This window comes from Crinia signifera, chromosome 7, assembly GCF_055691185.1.
Source record: "Crinia signifera chromosome 7, ASM5569118v1, whole genome shotgun sequence".
Taxonomy (NCBI): domain Eukaryota; kingdom Metazoa; phylum Chordata; class Amphibia; order Anura; family Myobatrachidae; genus Crinia; species Crinia signifera.
The window spans coordinates 109468150-109492052 of record NC_139223.1 but is presented as its reverse complement, the minus strand read 5'-3'; the positions used below and the strand labels follow the sequence as shown (position 1 = coordinate 109492052).

The 23903-nt window shown below is 47.1% G+C and overlaps 1 protein-coding gene across 1 annotated transcript in view; it reads left to right on the top strand.

The window, feature by feature from the left end:
• The window catches only part of SLC15A2 (solute carrier family 15 member 2), a 101891-nt gene that overhangs the window by 17091 nt on the left and 60897 nt on the right, over positions 1-23903 (top strand). The window contains exons 3-4 of the mRNA XM_083153613.1: positions 972-1059; positions 22647-22788. Of these exons, the coding sequence (XP_083009739.1) occupies positions 972-1059; positions 22647-22788 (230 nt within the window). The remainder of the gene's footprint in view (positions 1-971; positions 1060-22646; positions 22789-23903) is intronic.

The following is a 23903-nucleotide window of genomic DNA, read 5'->3' as shown; positions in this document are numbered from 1 at the left end:
TCCCTTGCAGCCCGCCGCCCATCTTCTCAAAAACGGGTGCGGTATTGGGCAAAAGTGGCTTGGCTTCAAGGGAATATCCGTGATCACGTAGTCACGCCCCCCAATCTGGGGCATGGCCAGCACTTTTTGAACTGCAGACCATGCCTCTAGCCCCTTTATCTCTCTGAATAGATGCCTGAACACTATGGGACACTGCCGGACTCAGATGGGAAGTGGGACATTACCAAAAAAAACAGTACTGTCCAGCAAAGTTGGTTCAGTTGGGAGGTATGGGTTCTGAGTTACGTATAGGCTGCAGAGACTGGGAAAATCATTACATGGTGAGTGAGTTGCATATGGATTTGCAGCTATTTGCCAATCAGCATGATTTTTGCAATACATTAACAGCATTAGATGGGTTTTCACTCTGGCAGGGGAGTGGCTATCTGGTCGCATGGTTATGCCGTTTTCCAGGGCAGCAATCAGGTCTGAATAACTCTCTATTCCTGATAGTACTTGCTTTACTACAGTTGTAGTGTATTACTCGTACTCATGAGAGTACCTTTTTACTATGTATCTTATCCTAGTAGTACAGTTGTACTACTAGTAGGAGTGTTACTAGCAGGTCTGAATTAAGCCCATGTATCAAGCTTCCAAAAGTGATAAAGTGAAGAGTGATAAACAACCAGCCAATCAGCTCCTAATGCCCACATTACAGACTAGGTGTGAAAAATGATAGTTTGGAGCTGACTGGCTGGTTATTTCTCCCTCTCCATTTTATCACTTTTTGAAGCTTTATACATCTGGCCAATTATCCCATAATCGAAATTGTGTGGCAGCAATTTGGTTATAACCATCTCTCTATTTCAGATCCTGAAATTTAGGACTATAGTAAATTCCTTCTTCTAAGTCATACAGTCACCAAATGTATTTACCTTTCCAATCCCCAATATGTCACACAAGTCATTAACATACAATGTTGTTTTCTGCAGAAAATATGTGGAACCAACTACCCCGTGAGTATTATGTTCATCATCGTCAACGAGTTCTGCGAGAGGTTCTCCTATTATGGAATGAAAGGTGAGACCATTCTGGCTTTTTCTACAGCAGAGATAACCAATGTGTAGAGCCACATTTCAGGCTCAATCAAACATATATGCATTTTCTGTAATCTGAATGTTAGGATGTTATGTTGAAGATGTGTACAACATGGAACTAGTCCAACTGTTCAAAGTACTACAGATAACCCAATACTATCAACAAAATATCATTTATTCCCGACCTTGGATATCTGTTTATCTTTATTGGCTTTTTTATTGGTCATAAAAAAAATTGTAGGAACATTTTGCTTGCAAATGAATACAAATATATATATTAAAACAAAAAAACAAAGAAGCGCTCCATAGTGCACAGCATCATCTAATATAAAAGGTTTACTTCTTAACCCCTTCCTGACAGAGCCAGTTTTTGCGTTCCTGACAGAGCCCTTTTTTTCAAATCTGACATGTCTCACTTAAGTGGGGATAACTTTTTTTTGCTTTTACTTATCCCAGTGATTTTGAGATTGTTTTTTCGTGACACATTGTACTTCAAATTAGTGGTAAATTTGGGTCGATACAGTCTGTGTTTTTTTGTGAAAAATACCAAAATATCGTGAAAAAATGGAAAATTTAGCGATTTGCAAAATGTTAAATTTTCTGCTTGTGAGACAAATAATCTTACCACTCAAAATAGTGAATAACTAACATAGACCATATGTCTACTTTATGTTGACATCATTATTTCAACTTCCTTTTAATTTTTTGGGACACTAGGAGGCTTCAAATATGAATAGCAAATTCTCAAATTTTCAAGAAAATTTCAAACACTGATTTTTTTAGGGACCAGTTCAGTTCTGATGTGACTTTGAGGGACTTGTATGTGAGACACCCCCATAAATGATGCCATTTCAAAAACTGCACCCCTCACAGTATTCAAAACAGCATTTTGGAAGTTTGTTAACCCTTTAGGTGTTTCACAGGAATTAAAACAAAGTGTAGGTGAAATTTCAAAATTTCTTTTTTTTTGCAGATTTGCAATTTTAATACATTTTTCTAAGGAACACAGTACATTTTACTAGAGAAATGTGACTGAAAATTGATTCCCCCAATTCTTTTGTTTTCATAAATATCCTATATGTGGCCCTAGTGTGCACGGTGACCAAACCACAGGCTTCATAATAGAAGGAGCACCTACTTGATTTTGGAGCCTCCTTTTTATGAGATTATTTTTTAGGCACCATGTAGGTTTCTAGGCACCATAAGATGCTAAAAGTTAGGAACCCCCCCACAAGTGACCCCATTTTGCAAACTACACCCCTCAGGGAATTCATCTAGGGGTATAGTGTACATTTCAAACCCCCAGGGGTTTCACCAATTGTGGTACAACTGGGCAGTGAAAATGAAAAATTATTTTTTTTACACAAAAATACAGTTCTGGCTCCAAATTTGTCATTTTCAGAAGGTATGAAGGAGACAAAGCACCCCAAAATCTGTGCCCCAATTTCTCCCGAGTACGGCAATGCCTCACATGTGACCAAAAAATACCAGTTGGGTGCATGGCAGGACTCAGAAGGGAAGGAGTGATTTTTGGATTTTGCAGCTCAGATTCTGGTGGAATTTTGGTGGGTGCTATGTCGCATTAGCAAGACCCCCAAAGCACCAATACAGTGGAACCCCCCCACAAGTCACCCCATTTTGAAAACTACACCCCTCAGGGAATTCATCTAGGGGTATAGTGTACATTTCAAACCCCCAGGGGTTTCACCAATTTTGATACAAGTGGGCAGTGAAAATGAAAAATTACATTTTTTTACACAAAAATGCAGTTCTGGCTCAAAATTTTTCATTTTCAGAAGGTATGAAGGAGAAAAAGCACCCCAAAATCTGTGCCCCAATTTCTCCCGAGTACGGCAATGCCTCACATGTGACCAAAAAATACCAGTTGGGTGCATGGCAGGACTCAGAAGGGAAGGAGTGATTTTTGGATTTTGCAGCACAGATTCTGGTGGAATGAATGGTGGGTGCTATGTTGCACCAATACAGTGGAACCCCCCCACAAGTCACCCCATTTTGCAAAGTACACCCCTCAGGGAATTCATCTAGGGGTATAGTGTACATTTCAAACCCCCAGGGGTTTCACCAATTTTGATACAAGTGGGCAGTGAAAATGAAAAATTACATTTTTTTACACAAAAATGCAGTTCTGGCTCAAAATTTTTCATTTTCAGAAGGTATGAAGGAGAAAAAGCACCCCAAAATATGTGCCCCAATTTCTCCCGAGTACGGAAATGCCTCACATGTGACCAAAAAATACCAGTTGGGTGCATGGCAGGACTCAGAACGGAAGGAGTGATTTTTGGATTTTGCGGCTCAGATTCTGGTGGAATTTTGGTGGGTGCTATGTCGCATTAGCAAGACCCCCCAAGCACCAATACAGTGGAACCCCCCCACAAGTCACCCCATTTTGAAAACTACACCCCTCAGGGAATTCATCTAGGGGTATAGTGTACATTTCAAACCCCCAGGGGTTTCACCAATTTTGATACAAGTGGGCAGTGAAAATGAAAAATTACATTTTTTACACAAAAATGCAGTTCTGGCTCGAAATTTTTCATTTTCAGAAGGTATGAAGGAGAAAAAGCACCCCAAAATCTGTGCCCCAATTTCTCCCGAGTACGGCAATGCCTCACATGTGACCAAAAAATACCAGTTGGGTGCATGGCAGGACTCAGAACGGAAGGAGTGATTTTTGGATTTTGCAGCTCAGATTCTGGTGGAATTTTGGTGGGTGCTATGTCGCATTAGCAAGACCCCCCAAGCACCAATACAGTGGAACCCCCCCACAAGTCACCCCATTTTGAAAACTACACCCCTCAGGGAATTCATCTAGGGGTATAGTGTACATTTCAAACCCCCAGGGGTTTCACCAATTTTGATACAAGTGGGCAGTGAAAATGAAAAATTACATTTTTTTACACAAAAATGCAGTTCTGGCTCAAAATTTTTCATTTTCAGAAGGTATGAAGGAGAAAAAGCACCCCAAAATCTGTGCCCCAATTTCTCCCGAGTACGGAAATGCCTCACATGTGACCAAAAAAAACCAGTTGGGTGCATGGCAGGACTCAGAACGGAAGGAGTGATTTTTGGATTTTGCAGCACAGATTTTGGTGGAATGAATGGTGGGTGCTATGTTGCACCAATACAGTGGAACCCCCCCACAAGTCACCCCATTTTGCAAAGTACACCCCTCAGGGAATTCATCTAGGGGTATAGTGTACATTTCAAACCCCCAGGGGTTTTACCAATTTTGATACAAGTGGGCAGTGAAAATGAAAAATTACATTTTTTTACACAAAAATGCAGTTCTGGCTCAAAATTTTTCATTTTCAGAAGGTATGAAGGAGACAAAGCACCCCAAAATCTGTGCCCCAATTTCTCCCGAGTACGGCAATGCCTCACATGTGACCAAAAAATACCATTTGGGTGCATGGCAGGACTCAGAAGGGAAGGAGTGATTTTTGGATTTTGCAGCTCAGATTCTGGTGGAATGTTGGTGGGTGCTATGTGGCATTAGCAAGACCCCCCAAGCACCAATACAGTGGAACCCCCCCACAAGTCACCCCATTTTGCAAACTACACCCCTCAGGGAATTCATCTAGGGGTATAGTGTACATTTCAAACCCCCAGGGGTTTCACCAATTTTGATACAAGTGGGCAGTGAACATGAAAAATTACATTTTTTACACAAAAATGCAGTTCTGGCTCAAAATTTTTCATTTTCAGAAGGTATGAAGGAGAAAAAGCACCCCAAAATCTGTGCCCCAATTTCTCCCGAGTACGGCAATGCCTCACATGTGACCAAAAAATACCAGTTGGGTGCATGGCAGGACTCAAAAGGGAAGGAGTGATTTTTGGATTTTGCAGCTCAGATTCTGGTGGAATTTTGGTGGGTGCTATGTCGCATTAGCAAGACCCCCCAAGCACCAATACAGTGGAACCCCCCCACAAGTGACCCCATTTTGCAAACTACACCCCTCAGGGAATTCATCTAGGGGTATAGTGTACATTTCAAACCCCCAGGGGTTTCACCAATTTTGATACAAGTGGGCAGTGAACATAAAAAATTACATTTTTTACACAAAAATGCAGTTCTGGCTCAAAATTTTTCATTTTCAGAAGGTATGAAGGAGAAAAAGCACCCCAAAATCTGTGCCCCAATTTCTCCCGAGTACGGCAATGCCTCACATGTGACCAAAAAATACCAGTTGGGTGCATGGCAGGACTCAAAAGGGAAGGAGTGATTTTTGGATTTTGCAGCACAGATTCTGGTGGAATGAATGGTGGGTGCTATGTTGCACCAATACAGTGGAACCCCCCCACAAGTCACCCCATTTTGCAAACTACACCCCTCAGGGAATTCATCTAGGGGTATAGTGTACATTTCAAACCCCCAGGGGTTTCACCAATTTTGATACAAGTGGGCAGTGAACATGAAAAATTACATTTTTTACACAAAAATGCAGTTCTGGCTCAAAATTTTTCATTTTCAGAAGGTATGAAGGAGAAAAAGCACCCCAAAATCTGTGCCCCAATTTCTCCCGAGTACGGCAATGCCTCACATGTGACCAAAAAATACCAGTTGGGTGCATGGCAGGACTCAAAAGGGAAGGAGTGATTTTTGGATTTTGCAGCACAGATTCTGGTGGAATGAATGGTGGGTGCTATGTTGCACCAATACAGTGGAACCCCCCCACAAGTCACCCCATTTTGCAAACTACACCCCTCAGGGAATTCATCTAGGGGTATAGTGTACATTTCAAACCCCCAGGGGTTTCACCAATTTTGATACAAGTGGGCAGTGAAAATGAAAAATTACATTTTTTTACACAAAAATGCAGTTCTGGCTCAAAATTTTTCATTTTCAGAAGGAATGAAGGAGACAAAGCACCCCAAAATCTGTGCCCCAATTTCTCCCGAGTACGGCAATGCCTCATGTGTGACCAAAAAGTGGCAGGACTCAGAAGGGAAGGAGTGATATTTGGATTTTGCAGCACAAATTCTGGTGGAATGATGGTGGGTGCTATGTCGCATTAGCAAGACCCCCAAAGCACCAATACAGTGGAACCCCCCCACAAGTGACCCCATTTTGCAAACTACACCCCTCAGGGAATTCATCTAGGGGTATAGTGTACATTTCAAACCCCCAGGGGTTTCACCAATTTTGATAAAACTGGGCAGTGAACATGAAAAATTACATTTTTTTACACAAAAATGCAGTTCTGGCTCAAAATTTTTCATTTTCACAAGGAATGAAGGAGACAAAGCACCCCAAAATCTGTGCCCCAATTTCTCCCGAGTACGGCAATGCCTCACATGTGACCAAAAAATACCAGTTGGGTGCATGGCAGGACTCAGAAGGGAAGGAGTGATTTTTGGATTTTGCGGCTCAGATTCTGGTGGAATGAATGGTGGGTGCTATGTGGCATTAGCAAGACCCCCGAAGCACGGTGAAATTATGAACCTAATATTCCATAGATGTGTGGTATATTTTAAAACACTCCTTTATACATAGGCCGGGTTTGTCGGGGCAAGTGTCACACTGGAAAATAGTTTGCTTTCTTATTCCCTTTTTATAGCAAACTTTGCACCTTTTTTGTGTCCTGCCCTTTTTTCCAGTGGAGGGGATTTCATCAGGAAAATGCTGCCCTGGTACAATACGGGGGCCAGTACTAGAAGTACTGGGGCCCTCTGCCTGCTGGTTCCCAAATATTAGGCCCTTTATGACTTCCTCTTGAAAGTGCATAAATGTCCCCCTCTGGCCGGTAGAACGGAATAGCACGTAAGCGTTATACAGTGCCATCTGGATGATATACACGGCCACCTTCTTGTACCAGATTTTTGTTTTCCGCAGGGCACTGTACGGCTTCAGTACCTGATCTGAAAGATCCACTCCGCCCATGTACCTATTGTAATCCAGGATACAATTAGGTTTGGAGGTGTGGGTACTGGTACCTCGTACAGGGACGGAGGTGGTACTGTCTCCGTGAATTGTTGTCAGTATAAGGACATCCCTCTTGTCCTTATATTTGACCAACAACATATTTTCGTTGCATATTCCCCTGCTTTCACCCCTTCTCATTACTTGGGCAATGTGCGTTTTTGGGAGGCCTCTTTGGTTCTTGCGCACAGTACCGCAAGCTGCTGTACCTCTTGAACCAAGGGCCTTAAACAGGGGGATGCTAGTGTAAAAGTTATCCACATAGGGGTGATAACCTTTATCCAGGAAGGGGTGCACTAAATCCCAGACAATTTTCCCACTAACACCTACGAGGGAGGGGGGGCATTCTGGCGGTTGAATTCTTGAATCCTTCCCTTCATAAACCCTAAACCTGTGGGTGTACCCTGAGGTGCTTTCACACAGTTTATACATTTTTATGCCATACCTTGCCCTCTTACTGGGAAGGTACTGGCGGAATTTAACCCTTCCTTTAAAATGTATAAGGGACTCGTCGATACAAATAAATTTTTCAGGGATGTACACCTCTTCAAATTTGGCACTGAAATGATCAATGACCGGCCTGACTTTGAATAGCCGGTCAAAGGTGGGATCATCTCTGGGTGGGCACTGTGCATTATCGGTGTAATGTATAAATTTAAGAATTGTCTCAAATCGAGTCCGGGGCATGGCCATACGGTAAAATGGAGTACTGTACAGAACATCTGTACTCCAATATTGCCTAATTTCTGGCTTTTTTACTATGCCCATATGAAACACCAGACCCCAAAACGTCATCATCTCTACTGCATCTACAGGGGTCCACCTAGCAAATGATGACGTGGGGTTTTGAGCAATAAACTGCTGGGCATATAAATTAGTTTGGTCCACCATTAAATTTATAAAATCATCAGAGAAAAATAATTTGAAAAAGTCAATTTCTCTGAGACCTGTGGAATCAAATTGGATTCCTGGCATGGCCAAAAACTCAGGAACCTGGGGCTCAAAATTGTCTGGTGGTGGGGTCCATACTAGATCAATTATTGGGGGGGGAATCTCAGCTGATCTACGGGGGCGTCTTTGAGGGGGTCCCTCATCACCAGAGGAGGAAGAGGAGCTTAAGACGAATCCTTCAAATTCCCCGCTTGCATCACTGCCTGTGTCAGAGTCAGAGGCAAGCATGGCATATGCCTCCTCCACTGAATACATTCTCCTGGATGACTGGGAGGACATTTGGGAGGACATTTGGGAGGACATTTGGGATGCCATTTTTATTTTTGTGTTACTGGTAGTGAAATGTTTCAACACGTGTATAGTGTAGGGGGGGGTACAAACTTTATTTCAATCCGGGGGGTATGTAGTGTGTATGTGGTGCAGAAAAAAAAAAATACTTTATACCAATAAAAAAAAAAAAAAATGAAGGGGTTAAAAATAAAAAATTGAAGGGGTTAAAAAAAAAAAAAAAGGTCCTGCGCCAAAAATTGAGCACAGATGTTGGTCAGTAACGTCTGTCACTGAACAGCGCTCAAAGGCAACAGGAATCTGATCAAAAAAAAAAAAAAAAATTGATCAACCCTGTGCCGAAAAAGCTGATCAGTGATGTACGTCACTGATCGGCGCACAGTGGCCACAGGACACCCACAAAATCAGTGTGTGTAAAAAAAAAAATTAAAAAAAGACCCCACAGCACTCACAAAAAAAAAAAAAGGTGATCAGTGATGCGACACTGATTACCAGTGAGGGACAGCAGGTGCACAACCTTTGGTGCAACTGACAGTGCAACTGGCAGCAACTGACAGGTATATATATAAAAAAAAAAACCTCTGCGCCCCCAAAAAGTTGCTGATCAGCACAGATATACTGATCAGCACAAAAGGGGGGGTAGCAGACACAAAATATACACTCTCTATCACTCTCTGTCACTATCTCTCTCTATCTCTCTATCTCTCACTATCTCTCACTATCTATCACTCTAGGACACTGCAGCAGCAGCACTGACAGTTATATGTATAAAAAAAAACTGCACCCCCAAAAAGGGGGGGTAGCAGACACAAAATATACACTCTCTATCACTCTCTGTCACTATCTCTCTCTATCTCTCTATCTCTCACTATCTATCACTATCTATCACTCTATGACACTGCAGCAGCAGCACTGACAGTTATATATATAAAATAAAACCCCTGCACCCCCAAAAAGGGGGGGTAGCAGACACAAATCTCTCTATCTCTCTACCTCTCACTATCTATCACTATCTATCACTATCTATCACTGTATGACACTGCAGCAGCAGCACTGACAGTTATATATATATAGAAAACCCCTGCACCCCCAAAAAGGGGGGGTAGCAGACACAAAATATAGCTCTCTCTGTCACTATCTCTCTATCTCTCTCTATCTCTCTCTATCTCTCTCTCTATCTCTCTATCTCTCTATCACACTGCAGCAGCAGCAGGAAGTCTCAGGAAGTCAGATCCAGGAAGCGTCCAGCACGCTACAAGCAGTGATAAGGTGATCAGGTAAGGTATTTGCAAGGATCAGGTAAGTATTAGCAAGGATCAGGTCGGTATTCACGGCAGGCAGGCACGGTGACCGTTCTGCACGCTATTCCAGACCGGAATGGCGTCTGCAGCGCAGTCACCGTCAGTTTAAATGTCGCGCCTTGGCTGTGATTGGTCCGTGGGTCCCACGGACCAATCACAGCCTTGGGGGCAGGTGGGGTGAGGGTGGGGTGAGGTGTCATCGTCACCGATGACCCCCTCATGCCCCCTGACGCCCGGCGGTGATTGACACCTGTGTTACCGAGCGTCCGATTCGCTGGTAACACAGGAAAACGCTGTGAATGGCTGTTCACACTGAACAGCCAATCACAGCGATCGCCGACGGGGGGGCGACATCGCAGCCCCCCCTGGGCATGCAGGGACATGTCTGCTGTCAGGGACAGCAGACATCGTCCCTCTGTCACTGCGTCTCGAGACGCAGTGACAGTTTAAACTCATGACGTACATTTATGCCATGTGTCGGGAAGTACCTCCCGGCCATGACTTAAATGTACGTCAAATGTCGGGAAGGGGTTAAAATCCTTCCAGGAATAAACTGGATAAAATGTAACGTACCGCAAGCGGCGGTTAGCACAACCGCTGGTGTTAAACAGCATACAAGATCTGCTTCACGCAGAGATCAAGTTGGAGCGGTTACACTCTCAGTAGTTTCTCCGTCGCCAGGCCACGCCCCTACGCGTTTCGTCACTAGGACTTCGTCAGAGGGCTATATATATATATATATATATATATATATATATATATATATATATTGGTAGAGCCTTGCTGTTTCTGTAACACCACAGCTCACTATCACCTTGCAATAATCTGATAATCTGCCTTTGAATCGGTAAGTCACCATGTCTACAACTAGGTGGACAAGCCACCAACATGTGCTGACAGGTGGTATTTCATGTCCTACTATCCACTAGGTCTTGGTGGGAGAATAAAATAGCATGCCCAGCAAAGCATGGTGAGTGAGCCATGTGAGGGGACACGGCACACTTTTTTAGTGTCCACGTCGACTGTGTTCGGGACAAAAAAGTGAAAAAAACCCATGTCAACCTTTTGACTGTAGACCTTCCCCATGTCGACCTTATGACCCTGTTGACCTAATTTTATGTTGACCTTCAGTCATGTCAACCTTCATACATGAAGACCTAGTGGTGTTGACCTAATGCTTGTCGACCTAGTCAGCATCCATGCAATGATCCATACCCCTTTGAATCTACCATCTGATTGCTCAATGCTGACTCTGGGTCTCTGTGCATAGTATTTACGGGATACCGTCACTAGGTCAACCACTATTGGTCAACAGGTCAATAGGCTGACACCTGAAAAGGTCGATATACCTTAGGTCGACATGGTCAAAATGTCAGCACAATCAATAGGTCAATATGGAATATGAAGCCACGCTCCTAAATTTTGCTGTGTGACTTCGACACGCACTCTTCCTATTTTAACTGTGGTGGTGGGGCAGTCACCAAATCCCTTTCTGGCACAGGGTACCAAAATGGCTAGTTATGGCACTGGTTCTGTTGAGCTAATGTGTGGTGTAATTTGGAAATGGAGTACTATTGTCTGGCCATGCCCCTTCCTTGTGAGACCACTCTTCTTTATTTTTGTGTGCGATGTCTCCTGGTAAAGTTTGGGAGGGTGTAAATTTATAGTTTGCAGGAGAGCGCCGAACTCCCTAACACCCGCCCTGCATGTGATTCAATGCGATTTCGATAAATTGGTACAAGTCGCATGGATCCTATTGCATGTGTCATCCTCCTGCCGTCCACCGACAGCTCCACTACACCGCTGTCCACCAGACCTCTTCCAGCACTCAATGTGTCATTGCAGGTGGCATGCGATATTGGGTACTGAAAAAAAGCACTTCAGATGCGATTGGATGCCATGCGACATCGCATCAAATCTGATATATATATATATATACACACATATATATATATATAGTAGAATGAGCAGAAAGGCTTAACGTTTCGGAGCAGCGCTCCTTTTTCAAAAAGGAGCGCTGCTCCGAAACGTTAAGCCTGTCTGCTCAAATACACGCATTTGAAAAGACCTCTGAGTGCCACCTGTTCTTCATTCTACTACCCATATTTAGAGAAGGCACTGGGGCAGCTGCAAAGGGGACCGGAGAGTGCCAGGCCGCAACCTCACTAACTATATATATATATATATATATATATATATATATATATATATATATATATGGCAGCAGAGGAGGGGCACTCCAGGAGTTAACGAAGACAGTAGTCAGTCAGGTAACCACCACGTTTCAGTTCTATTGAACTTTTTTCACTGACACTTGAGTGCCGGACCCTTGGTAACATATATATATATATATATATGCCACCCTGCATACCCCCTCTCACCCTCTCACCCTGCTTCCTCCACCACCCTGCTTCCCCCCTCCCTACCTGAATCCTCTGTCACCCTACATTCTACGCCACCCTGCGTCTCCCCTCCCATGCGCCTATTCTGCAGCCTGAGGGGCTGAGGACATAGCCAGCAGTTCAGAGAGCCACTAGCCATGCCCCCACAGCGTCGAAAATGTCCCGTCCCCCCTCCCCCAGGCTGCTTCAACATATTTCCCGGGCTGCTTTTAATTCCCAATCCGCCCCTGGAGATGACATCCAATATGAAATGGCAGAAAGGCATTCAGAGACACAAAGCAATCCTGATAGTAACAATTCAGGGAAAGATAGATAGATTTGAGTATCATGAGCATACAGATGATACTGAAACCCAAAAGAGCTGATTCGTTTGCCAAGAGAGGAGGGATAGATTGAGAAAAGCAGAGACTGAGCCTGGTGATGCTCCAACTGATAGAGGTAAAGTAGAGGAGGTAGAATCAGAGAAGCGAGCACTAAAGAAACGAAAAGAGCGATTAGATAGGTATAGTTCAGGGGAAATTTCAACCTACTGATAAGTCAGGCTGGGTGGTCCTTCTCGGTTATGGATTCACTTCCAAGCAGTATCCCATAGAGGCGCCCATTTATCATTCAATATTTACGGCTAAATCCCCCAAAACACACGTTTGTATATTCCCCCCGTGCTTGCGTGGGCTTCCGCCGGGTATTCCGGTTTCCTCCCATAATCCAAAAATATACTGGTAGGCTAATTGGCTCCCAACAAAATTAACCCTAGAATGAATGTGTGTGCATGTACATGTGGTAGGGAATATAGACTGTAATCTCCATTGGGGCAGGGACTGATGTGAATGTTCAAATGTTCTCTGTAAAGCGCTGTGGAATATGTGTGCGCTATATAAGAAACTGTTAATAAATAATAAATAAATAATTGGGACTGTATCATGTTTGATAGAAGCTATTATCAAAGAGTTAAGGTGAATAATTGCAAAGGATCCAATGTCATCAATGATTTTTATTTATCTCCCGGGCAAGCAATATAGTGTATACAGCACCTGCTGTGCAATCTTGCAAAAGTTGTTTCCACATTTAGACACCCATGATATATTTAGACACAAAAAGATATTAAAGGGTGGGCCTGGGAACCAATTGTCAAATACAATATCATTCTGCTGAGTTTATAAAATATCTCTAACCTGAATGCTAATGTTGGCATTTTCACTGTGTTGACATATCTCTCCATATTTCCATCATAACTATCAACATTTTGTGTCAACATTATGAATGTGACATAGTAATCATCAACTTTTTTGACTGCAGATCCCATGCTCTTGTGGTGCACCGGAAAAGGCGGCCAGTAACCCTTTGCCTTTATCTAGACTTCAGGAGCTTGATCACGGTGTATTCTTCTTACTTGAGGCGCGGCCGAGACAGGAATGAGGCTAGAGTAACGGTTCAAGGGTGTTTATTTATAGTGCAATTAAAGATTGTAACACGGTAGCCGGCAGGTCTACCACAATACCCTTCACTCTATAATGCAACACAATGCAAATAGGCTAAGCACAACAAACATATACTGGTCTAGCGTAAGCTACTTCCACTCGTGCTAGAATCTACCTCTGAGGGCGGCTAACTAACGGGTACCTTCTCCTATAACGGTTACACTCTAAAACCTTACTTATTTTCTAGCGGCTGTCTCCTTTACGGACAGGACTGAATGACCCCCGTGCAACGTATGCAACCACAGGGCGTTGCAGAAGGATTTGGTTTAATAAAAGTTAGGCACGCGGGTGAGGCAGTCGTGTCCTCGAAGGGGAGGATGCCACAGTTTAGGCAGGGCTACCCTAAAAGGCAATTATCAATGATAACAATACAAGGCAACTTAGAAGTCACATGGAAACACACAGAATTATCAGCTCAGTAACTTCACATTATAAAATAACGTCACACAATAGCACTCTAAACAATCCTATGCTTACTCGGTACCAAGGTTTTTAACATAATCTACTGCCTCTAAGGCAGACCGGTGCACACGGATTTCGGGGTCCGTTGGAGGCCTCTATGTTCCTACTGCGCAGGGTTCTTATAACATAAAAGAACAATCCTCCGTGGGGGTCTAATGGTAGCCCCAGAGAGAACACTGTCCCGAATAGAAATAAGTAACTTTGGGATTTCCTTTGGAACTGACAGGATAAGTCCCACCTCTAGCCACAAGATGGCGCTGTAAGTTTAATGATCTCCAAAAGCACCCTTTTTGCAGGTTTACTCCACTATGTATAAGCTGTCACTATGGGGACACTAGGGTGGTCCTGAGCCTACTGAAGGGAGTCTCTGTGGCGTGTAATTATCACCTGGCGGACTACAAAGTACAGAGGGGAAATCTTCCCAGCCTATAGGGGTGAGAGCTGCTTAGTGAGGCTGGAGGCGAAATGTACTGCCCACCGTGGGGCTTGGTGGCAGAAGCTGGGAGCTGTGGTGGCTGGGGTCAGGGCTGCTGGTGTGGCACCTACTGTGGCTCTGCTGGGTGCACTTCACTGGGGTGCTGGCTGGAGTGGGCCGGGTGCTGGGGTGCAGACCTAGGCTTCTAGGCAGCACTTACGTTTGTGGTGCGGCGCCTGCCGGCCGGGGTCTACTGCGGGGCCCTTGGGACGACTGGAGCTGCGGCGGGGGCTTCTCCTCTTCGTCCGCCGCTGTCGCTGGCACCGGGTCGCGGGAGGGGATCGCAGTGGAAGCTGCAGGCTGCCGTCGGGTCTCCGCGGGATGGTTGGACGCGTCAGACCAGCGTCATCCGTCTCCTCTTCTCTTCGGCAGCCGGGCGCGGATGACGTACGCTGCCCGCGCTGCTGCTGGGTGCTTTGAGGTCGCGCCGTCAATCACCGCCGCTCTGTCCTCGCTGGCTTCTCGGCGGGCGTCTGGACACGCTGGTCAGGTGAGCGCTGGGCACTCTCTCGTCCTCTGCACGTTATTTCTCCTCTTCTGCTAGGCACGCTGTCTCTCTCTCCTGCCGGTAACCGCACACACCTTCTCCCGTGCCACAGCAATCTCCTCCCTCTCCTTCGCGCTCCTGCTGTCCTCCAATCGCAGGGCACCCCTTTTCGCGCCTTTCTACAGAGGCAGGGTTAACCCTTCAGGGTCCTGCTTCCCAAGGCTGCACAGGTTTGGTTGCTTAGCAACCCTCTGAGGGGCACCGTAAGTGCCATATGTTGGGGAAAAAACAGGCTACTCCTAGCCTGGACAGCACAAGGGGCATTCCCCAAAGTCCTGGGTGTCACATGTCCCCCTGCTAGAATGATGCCAGTCCCCGGGCATCAATTTAATTGTTCACACAAAGTCCAGGATAAAGTCCGGAACACAAATACAAGAAGATAAGGCCCTGAAATGTCTTTTCACAAGGGTCATGGTAAATGGCAAATGTCAGACAAATCTTAATACTCTACGCAACTTCTATATACATATTTACAAAAGGAATTTGGTAGTACAGTACTGTTTACATTCTGTAGCGGAGTGGTAACACTCCTCTTGTGCACCGCTCAGATCTTCGGACTTCCCTGACGGGAGTACGGTGGACAACAGGAGCGTCGGCAGGATCCGCCGGATCTTCAGTTACTGGCCGTGCAGGGCTTCCATGGTGTACAGTCTGTACTAGTTGTCTCGGTATAGACCCGCTCATGAACAACAACAGTTCCATTGAGTCATGGAGAGGAATGGGTTCAGCGAGTTCAATGGGTTCTTGGTCAGAGGAGTCTTCTTCTTCGGATGGGGGTCCCTCGATGCACAACTTTAGTTGATTTCTCGATACGGTGAGGACAGGCCCACCAAGGTTGCGTTGGATCTGGTAAGTGTAGACGTCTCCATCTGGGATGCGAAGCACGGTGTATGGGGCGGTCTCCCACATTGTATCGAGTTTGCTTGACCGATGGTGCTTCCTTTTCCAGACCCTGTCGCCTATCTGGAGTGGCGTGGGACGAGCATTAGCGTTGTAGTCGGTCTCGTGTCTGACGTGCGCTGCTTCCATCCTCTTCTCTACGATCTCCCGAGCGTTCTCCATCCTTTGCTGGTGTTCTTGCACCCAACTTTGTTGTAAGCGGGGCTGGTTGTCTAGGCCGGGTGACAGCTCCAGGTCCTTTGGCAGCTTTCCCCGTCGGCCAAACAGGAGGTAGTAGGGGGTAAACCCCGTGGAGCAATGTTCTACATTGTTATATATGTAGGTGAGCTCGGGGAGTAGGGTCGGCCAGCGAGTGCGTTGTTCTGTAGAAAGACTCCGGAGCATCCCCAAGATGGTCCTATTGGCCCTCTCGCACTGTCCGTTGCCCTGGGGGTGATATGCCGTGGTCTGGACCTTCTTACAGCCGTAGGTGGAGCACAACTCATGGAACAGCTGCGAGTTGAAAGCGGGCCCTTGGTCGGTCAACACTCTGTCTGGATACCCGTACGGCTTCACAAAGTGCTTCCAGAACAGTTCGGCCGTTGTCTTGGCTGTCAAGTCGCGAACTGGTACCACCACCAGGAATTTGGTATAGTGATCGGTCATTGTCAAGGCATAAGTGTGTCCACTTGAGCTGGGCTCCAGTTTTATGTGGTCAAGGGCCACCAATTCGAGGGGGTAGGTGCTCTTGATGGGATGTAAGGGGTCCTTTTCGCTGGCCTCTGGATGTCGTTTGAGGCTACAAGGCACGCACTTCTGGCACCACTGCTCGATGTCTTCCCGCATGCCGATCCAGAAGAACCTGGTCCTTAAGACTGCTTCAGTCTTTTGCGTGCCGAAGTGGCCGGAGGCATCGTGGTATGCTTCGAGTAATCTAATGGCCTGTTGCCGTGGGACGATCACTTGCGTGGTGGTCTGGTGAGTTCCTGGGTGGAGACTAACTCGTACAAGTAGGCCCTGCCGTTTCTGCAGCCGGCCTCGGTGTCTTAGTAGCTTCACCAAATCAGGGTCTGCTGCCTGTCTCTGTTCTTCAGTCAGGCCACAGCGTCGTCGAAGGAGGCGGGAGAGGTCTTGAATCACCGGGCTCTTCTGTTGAACTTCAACCCAGTCTACCTCAGGCGTCCCAAAGGTGGGGGCGGTATCGGTTTGATTGGCGGCAACCAACAGAGGTTCGGCATAGACCAGAGTTCTCCTCTCGGCCTGGAAGAGCGGAGCTTCCAGTTCTTCGGCAACCTCTCCACCCTCTTCGGCCACATCTTCCACCGGGAGGCGGGAGAGGGCGTCTGCGTTCCCGTTCTCTTTGCCACTTCTGTAGGACACTGTATATCGAAAATTGGCGAGGCGGGAGACCCAGCGTTGCTCCATGGCCCCTAGCTGAGCGGTGGTCAGGTGGGTCAGAGGGTTATTGTCCGTCATGATGACGAAGGGTGTTGCGGCGAGGTAATTCTTAAACTTTTCAGTGACGGCCCAGATCAGGGCAAGCAACTCGAGTCTGAAGGTGCTGTAATTCTCGCAGTTGCGCTCGGTCTTGCGGAGTCCCCTGCTGGCATACGCGATCACCCTTTCCTTCCCGTCCTGTATCTGGGACAGGACCGCTCCCAGTCCTCTGTGGCTCGCATCTGTGTATACTTGAAAAGGCTTCTCGTAGTCGGGATAAGCCAACAAAGGGGTATTCGTCAAAGAGGCTTTTAACTGCTCGAATGCCTGCTGTTGCTCGGGCCCCCAATCGACCGGGGCAGACCCCTTTCTCTCTTGCCCAGACTTTCCTCTCAGCAGTTCGTGGAGTGGAGCGGAGATGCCGGCGAAGCCCTCTACGAATCGGCGATAGTAGCCGGCGAAGCCGAGGAAGCTCCTCACCTCCCGCACCGAGCGGGGCACTGGCCAGTCTCGGACGACCCGAATCTTATCGGGGTCTGGTCTCACGCCCTGTGCACCGACGATATGCCCCAGGTAGGCTACTTCAGGCTTGAGGAGGTGACACTTTGCGGGTTTTAGCTTCAACCCAGACTTGGCTAGCAGCCGGAATACCTCTTCTAGGTGCTGGAGATGCTCTTCGTAGGTCCTTGAGAATATGATAACATCGTCTAGGTAGAACAATATCATTTCGAAGTTGTGGTGGCCCAGACAATGCTCCATCAGCCGTTGGAACGTGGCGGGCGCATTGCACAATCCGAAAGGCATCCTTTCGAATTCGAAGAGTCCCATCGGCGTCGTGAACGCGGTCTTCTGCATGTCTTCGGGGGCCATCGGGACCTGCCAGTACCCACTCATGAGGTCCAACGTGGAGAAGAAGGCCGCGGTCTTCAACGCTGTCAGCGACTCCTCTATGCGGGGCAGTGGATAGGCGTCTTTGTGAGTCACCGCGTTGAGCTTGCGATAGTCAACGCAAAACCGTAGACTGCCGTCTTTCTTTTTCACGATGACTATCGGAGAGGCCCACGGGCTATGGCTCTCTCGTACGACTCCCGCTTCCTTCATCTCGTCAATCATCTTCCTCACCGGCTGGTACATTGCGGGAGGGATAGGCCGATGTCTCTCCTTGATGGGATGGTTGGTCCCTGTCGAGATGTAGTGGCACACATCCTTCGTTCTTCCGAAATCGGACGGGCTTTGGCTAAACGCCACTGCATTCCTCCTGATGATCTCGAGGACGCCTTGGCGTTCTGGGTCGGTGGTGTCGGGGCCTCCTATTTTGATGTCTTCCCACCACACTTTCTCACCACACCCATCTGGTGGGCTCTCCTCGTTTCCCTCGCCGTCCGTCACGGAGGTCACGTTATGCCCAACCACGTCCTGGAAGTCGACCTGGAAGATTCGGGCGACTGGGCAATGTTGATGGAGCTTGATCGGGTAATTGTGAGGATTGACAATTCGGACCGGTACCCTACCGTCCTGGACTCGAGCCAACGTTCTGGCCACAGCAAACGGTGGGTGGCCGTCATGTTCATAAGGTTCCAGGATGGCATCGTATGCTCCTCCTCCTGGGCCAATCCTGGCCTTACACCAGATGATGTGTTCCGAATTAGGCAGGAGCAGGATCGGTCGTCGGTCTGCAACCTGAGCTTTGCCGACTTCGCCTCGGTCGTCTGTGAATCTCTGTTGTCCTTCCAGAACCCGCATCGTCCGCTGCATCGTCTTTTTCTCTCTAGGGCCAGCTGTCCTCATCCCTTTCTTCAGGGCCTCGACCATCTCTTCTGGACAGTGTTTGAGGATATTCATCCCCAGGATCATCGGGGGCAGGTGTCCACAATGGGCGGTCGTGACTAGGCAGCCTTGTCTCTGTAGGGTGGTTTTGCCTATCTTGACATCTGTCTCCCAGTAGCCTTGATAGTCGATGGGTTGACCATTACTTGCCAACAGGTGGAGCCAAGTGGTGGGGGGTGCGACAATGTTCTCTCTAGGCCAGTGGCGGTCAAATTCCTCCAGCTTGATGGTTGAAACTTGAGAGCCAGTGTCCAGTAGCGCCTCCATTGTCATCCCATCGATCTCCACACTGATGTGGGGGCACTTCCCTACAAAGTGAGGCCACCAGTCTTCTTTCGGGGGACCTAGTAGCGGGTCTCCTCCCGAGGGTCGGTCCTCCTCCTCGGGGTCTCCCCGTTTAAATCGCCCTGAGGGCAGTTTCTCTCAACGTGGCCGCTTTGGTTACATCTCCGGCAGATTGGTCTGCCTTCTTCGTCGAACCGGTCGGTCGATCGTCTTCCCGATTCTCTGGGCGTACTCCACCGCGGTCTTCCTCCTCCTCTTTCTCTTCGCGGGCGCCACTCATTTTGTCTAGCTTCGCTCTGCTCCAGCCTTTGCCCCATTCTGGCGATGTTTAGAGTCAATTCTGTGAGCTTGCTATTTATAGCGGACAATGGATCTGGGCCTGCCGGCGATTGCGCTTCTTGAAGTACTGTTCTCTTCTTCGCACTACCAGGTCCCTGGTGTCTGGCTTCCCAGTGGTCCTCCGCCTCTTCTTCTCCCGCCGTAGCTCCTTCTTCCGGCTCTTCATTCTGGATTTTTTCCAACACCTGTAGTGCTGATTCTTTGAGTTCCTCGAAGGTGCAGCCTTGTTCTTGTCGCTTTATCATTCGGAGCTGGGCGCGGGTGGTCTCTTCTCTCGCCCCTTCTACGAAGAGGTCTATCAGCATTTCGTCTGCCAGTTGCACTTCTCTTGGGTCTGCGGCTTGGACTGCCTTCATGGCCTCATGTAATGCCAGTGCGAAATCACGCAAGGATTCTCCCTGTTTCTGCTTCCTGGCATATAACCTGCTCTTCAGCATTGGCACGGTTTTGGCATCGAAGATCTTTGCCAGTTTTTTCAAGATCTTGTCCGCCGTCTCCTTGTCGCCTTTTGACCATGATTTTACTTCTCTCAGGGCGGACCCTCTCAGTTGTGCCAGCAGTATTTCTTTGCTTTGTTCTTCGTTCAGTTGGTATAGGGTAAACGTTGATTTCATGCGGTCCTTGAATGCCTTGAAAGTGCTTGTGCCTTTCGTCCGCGTATCTCCAGAGAATGTGAGAAGCCACGTGGCCCCGAAGTAGTAGGGCATCGTGATCTGTGCCGCCGCTGCTTTTGGCGGTTCTTTGTCTTCCGGTAGTGGTGGGAGACGTCTGCGGGGTGATGGTGTTGGGGTACCGTCTTCCGACATTTTTCCGATCCTGTTCGTGACGCCAAAGTTAGATGTGGTGCACCGGAAAAGGCGGCCAGTAACCCTTTACCTTTATCTAGACTTCAGGAGCTTGATCACCGTGTATTCTTCTTACTTGAGGCTCGGCCGAGACAGGAATGAGGCTTGAGTAACGGTTCAAGGGTGTTTATTTATAGTGCAATTAAAGATTGTAACACGGTAGCCGGCAGGTCTACCACAATACCCTTCACTCTATAATGCAACACAATGCAAATAGGCTAAGCACAACAAACATATACTGGTCTAGCGTAAGCTACTTCCACTCGTGCTAGAATCTACCTCTGAGGGCGGCTAACTAACGGGTACCTTCTCCTATAATGGTTACACTCTAAAACCTTACTTATTTTCTAGCGGCTGTCTCCTTTACGGACAGGACTGAATGACCCCGTGCAACGTATGCAACCACAGGGCGTTGCAGAAGGATTTGGTTTAATAAAAGTTAGGCACGCGGGTGAGGCAGTCGTGTCCTCGAAGGGGAGGATGCCACAGTTTAGGCAGGGCTACCCTAAAAGGCAATTATCAATGATAACAATACAAGGCAACTTAGAAGTCACATGGAAACACACAGAATTATCAGCTCAGTAACTTCACAGTATAAAATAACGTCACACAATAGCACTCTAAACAATCCTATGTTTACTGGGTACCCAGGTTTCTAACATAATCTACTGCCTCTAAGGCAGACCGGTGCATGCAGATTTCGGGGTCCGTTGGAGGCCTCTATGTTCCTACTGCGCAGGGTTCTTATAACATGAAAGAACAATCCTCCGTGGGGGTCTAATGGTAGCCCCAGAGAGAACACTGTCCCGAAAAGAAATAAGTAACTTTGGGATTTCCTTTGGAACTGACAGGATAAGTCCCACCTCTAGCCACAAGATGGCGCTGTAAGTTTAATGATCTCCAAAAGCACCCTTTTTGCAGGTTTACTCCACTATGTATAAGCTGTCACTATGGGGACGCTAGGGTGGTCCTGAGCCTACTGAAGGGAGTCTCTGTGGCGTGTAATTATCACCTGGCAGACTACAAAGTACAGAGGGGAAATCTTCCCAGCCTATAGGGGTGAGAGCTGCTTAGTGAGGCTGGAGACGAAATGTACTGCCCACCGTGTGGCTTGGTGGCAGAAGCTGGGAGCTGTGGTGGCTGGGGTCAGGGCTGCTGGTGTGGCACCTACTGTGGCTCTGCTGGGTGCAGCCGGGCTCTCTGGCTGCGGGTATTGTCACGCTGGGAGATGGAGGTCTGGTGATCTGCAGGGCCACTTCACTGGGGTGCTGGCTGGAGTGGGCCGGGTGCTGGGGTGCAGTCCTAGGCTTCTAGGCAGCACTTACGTTTGTGGTGCGGCGCTTGCCGGCCGGGGTCTACTGCGGGGCCCTTGGGACGACTGGAGCTGCGGCGGGGGCTTCTCCTCTTCGTCCGCCGCTGTCGCTGGCACCGGGTCGCGGGAGGGGATCGCAGTGGAAGCTGCAGGCTGCCGTCCGGTCTCCGCGGGATGGTTGGACGCGTCAGACCAGCGTCAACCGTCTCCTCTTCTCTTCGGCAGCCGGGCGCGGATGACGTACGCTGCCCGCGCTGCTGCTGGGTGCTTTGAGGTCGCGCCGTCAATCACCGCCGCTCTGTCCTCGCTGGCTTCTCGGCGGGCGTCTGGACACGCTGGTCAGGTGAGCGCTGGGCACTCTCTCGTCCTCTGCACGTTATTTCTCCTCTTCTGCTAGGCACGCTGTCTCTCTCTCCTGCCAGTAACCACACACACCTTCCTCTCCTTCGCGCTCCTGCTGTCCTCCAATCGCAGGGCACCCCTTTTCGCGCCTTTCTACAGAGGCAGGGTTAACCCTTCAGGGTCCTGCTTCCCAAGGCTGCACAGGTTTGGTTGCTTAGCAACCCTCCGAGGGGCACCGTAAGTGCCATATGTTGGGGAAAAACAGGCTACTCCTAGCCTGGACAGCACAAGGGGCATTCCCCAAAGTCCTGGGTGTCACACTCTTTCTTAGAACATTAATTGAGATAGATAGATAGATAGATAGATAGATATATATAGATAGATAAATAAAATTACCTGTGTTAAAGAATACCTTTATTGTTGTGTATTTAAAAGTAACATTGTTTTATTTGTTTCCAGCTGTCCTCACTTTATACTTCCTCAACTATCTCCATTGGGATGAGAACTTGTCTACCACAGTCTACCACGCCTTCTCTAGTCTTTGCTACTTTACACCAATTATCGGAGCCCCCATCGCTGACACTTGGCTAGGGAAGTTCAAGTAAGGTTTTTCCCAGCCTCCTGTACAATAAACATTTCTACTATTTATTTACAGAAACAAACAGTTTTCCCACCTATAATTGTTACTTACGGCTTAGGGATGATTCAGACAAATGGTACAATTAGATGGGGACATTTGTGATACACAGTTCCATTCTGCAGCCCTGGATAACCTCTGTGCTGCACATTCAGAACATTTGTGGGTTTGTGAAATAAGGTGCTAGCTGCAAGTCCCTGCCACTATTACTTTCTAATACTACTTAATGGAGTTTTGCTAATTTCACAGCAAAATAGTGTATATGTATTTATGTATTTTGATGTTTTAAATGTTTTGCTTCCATGCATTTCCCACAGATCGCATACTTTTATGAGATGTTATGGCAAAGGCCAGATCACCTGCATCTCTGAGAATGTTCTAAATTGGTGATTTTTTTTTAGGGAGTTAAAGTTTTCCCCACCTACCCATTATTCCATGAATGGCACACTAAAAGGACTGTCCGAAATTCATCATCATTTTTCATCCTTTTTTTCCAAATTCTGCTTAGAAACTGCATTTTTTTTTTATTTAACAAAGTGTAAAAAGTATTTTTTAATTATTTTATTAAAAAAAACTATGTAGGTGGTTTTACACACACACACACACACACACACACACACACACACACAGCATTCTTATGCGCAAGGAATTCTAATTATGGAAGTGATATCCGCACTTCATCCAATTAACTTGATTAAGTCATCACTTACTGCACATGTGAAAAGTTATATGGTGGCTATGGGGGAAAGAACTCCATAGGGTAATGCCAGCTTTTGCATGTGTACTGTAAACCCGGCAACCAGGTCATAGTACATATGGGAAGTGTGGCAAAAAACTGAAACAAGATTTTTACCGCATTTTGCCGTTAGTACATCACACCCTAGAGTCCCTAGTGTCCCGAAATCACTAGGGCCAAACCCTTACTTCCAAAAACTTTTTTTAATAACTTGTTCCTGATAATGAAGCGATTTTCATAATAGATAGATAGATAGATAGATAGATAGATAGATAGATAGATAGATAGATAGATAGATAGAATCAGGCATTTTGATATTGTTCTTTACTGTAAAAGACAGAGG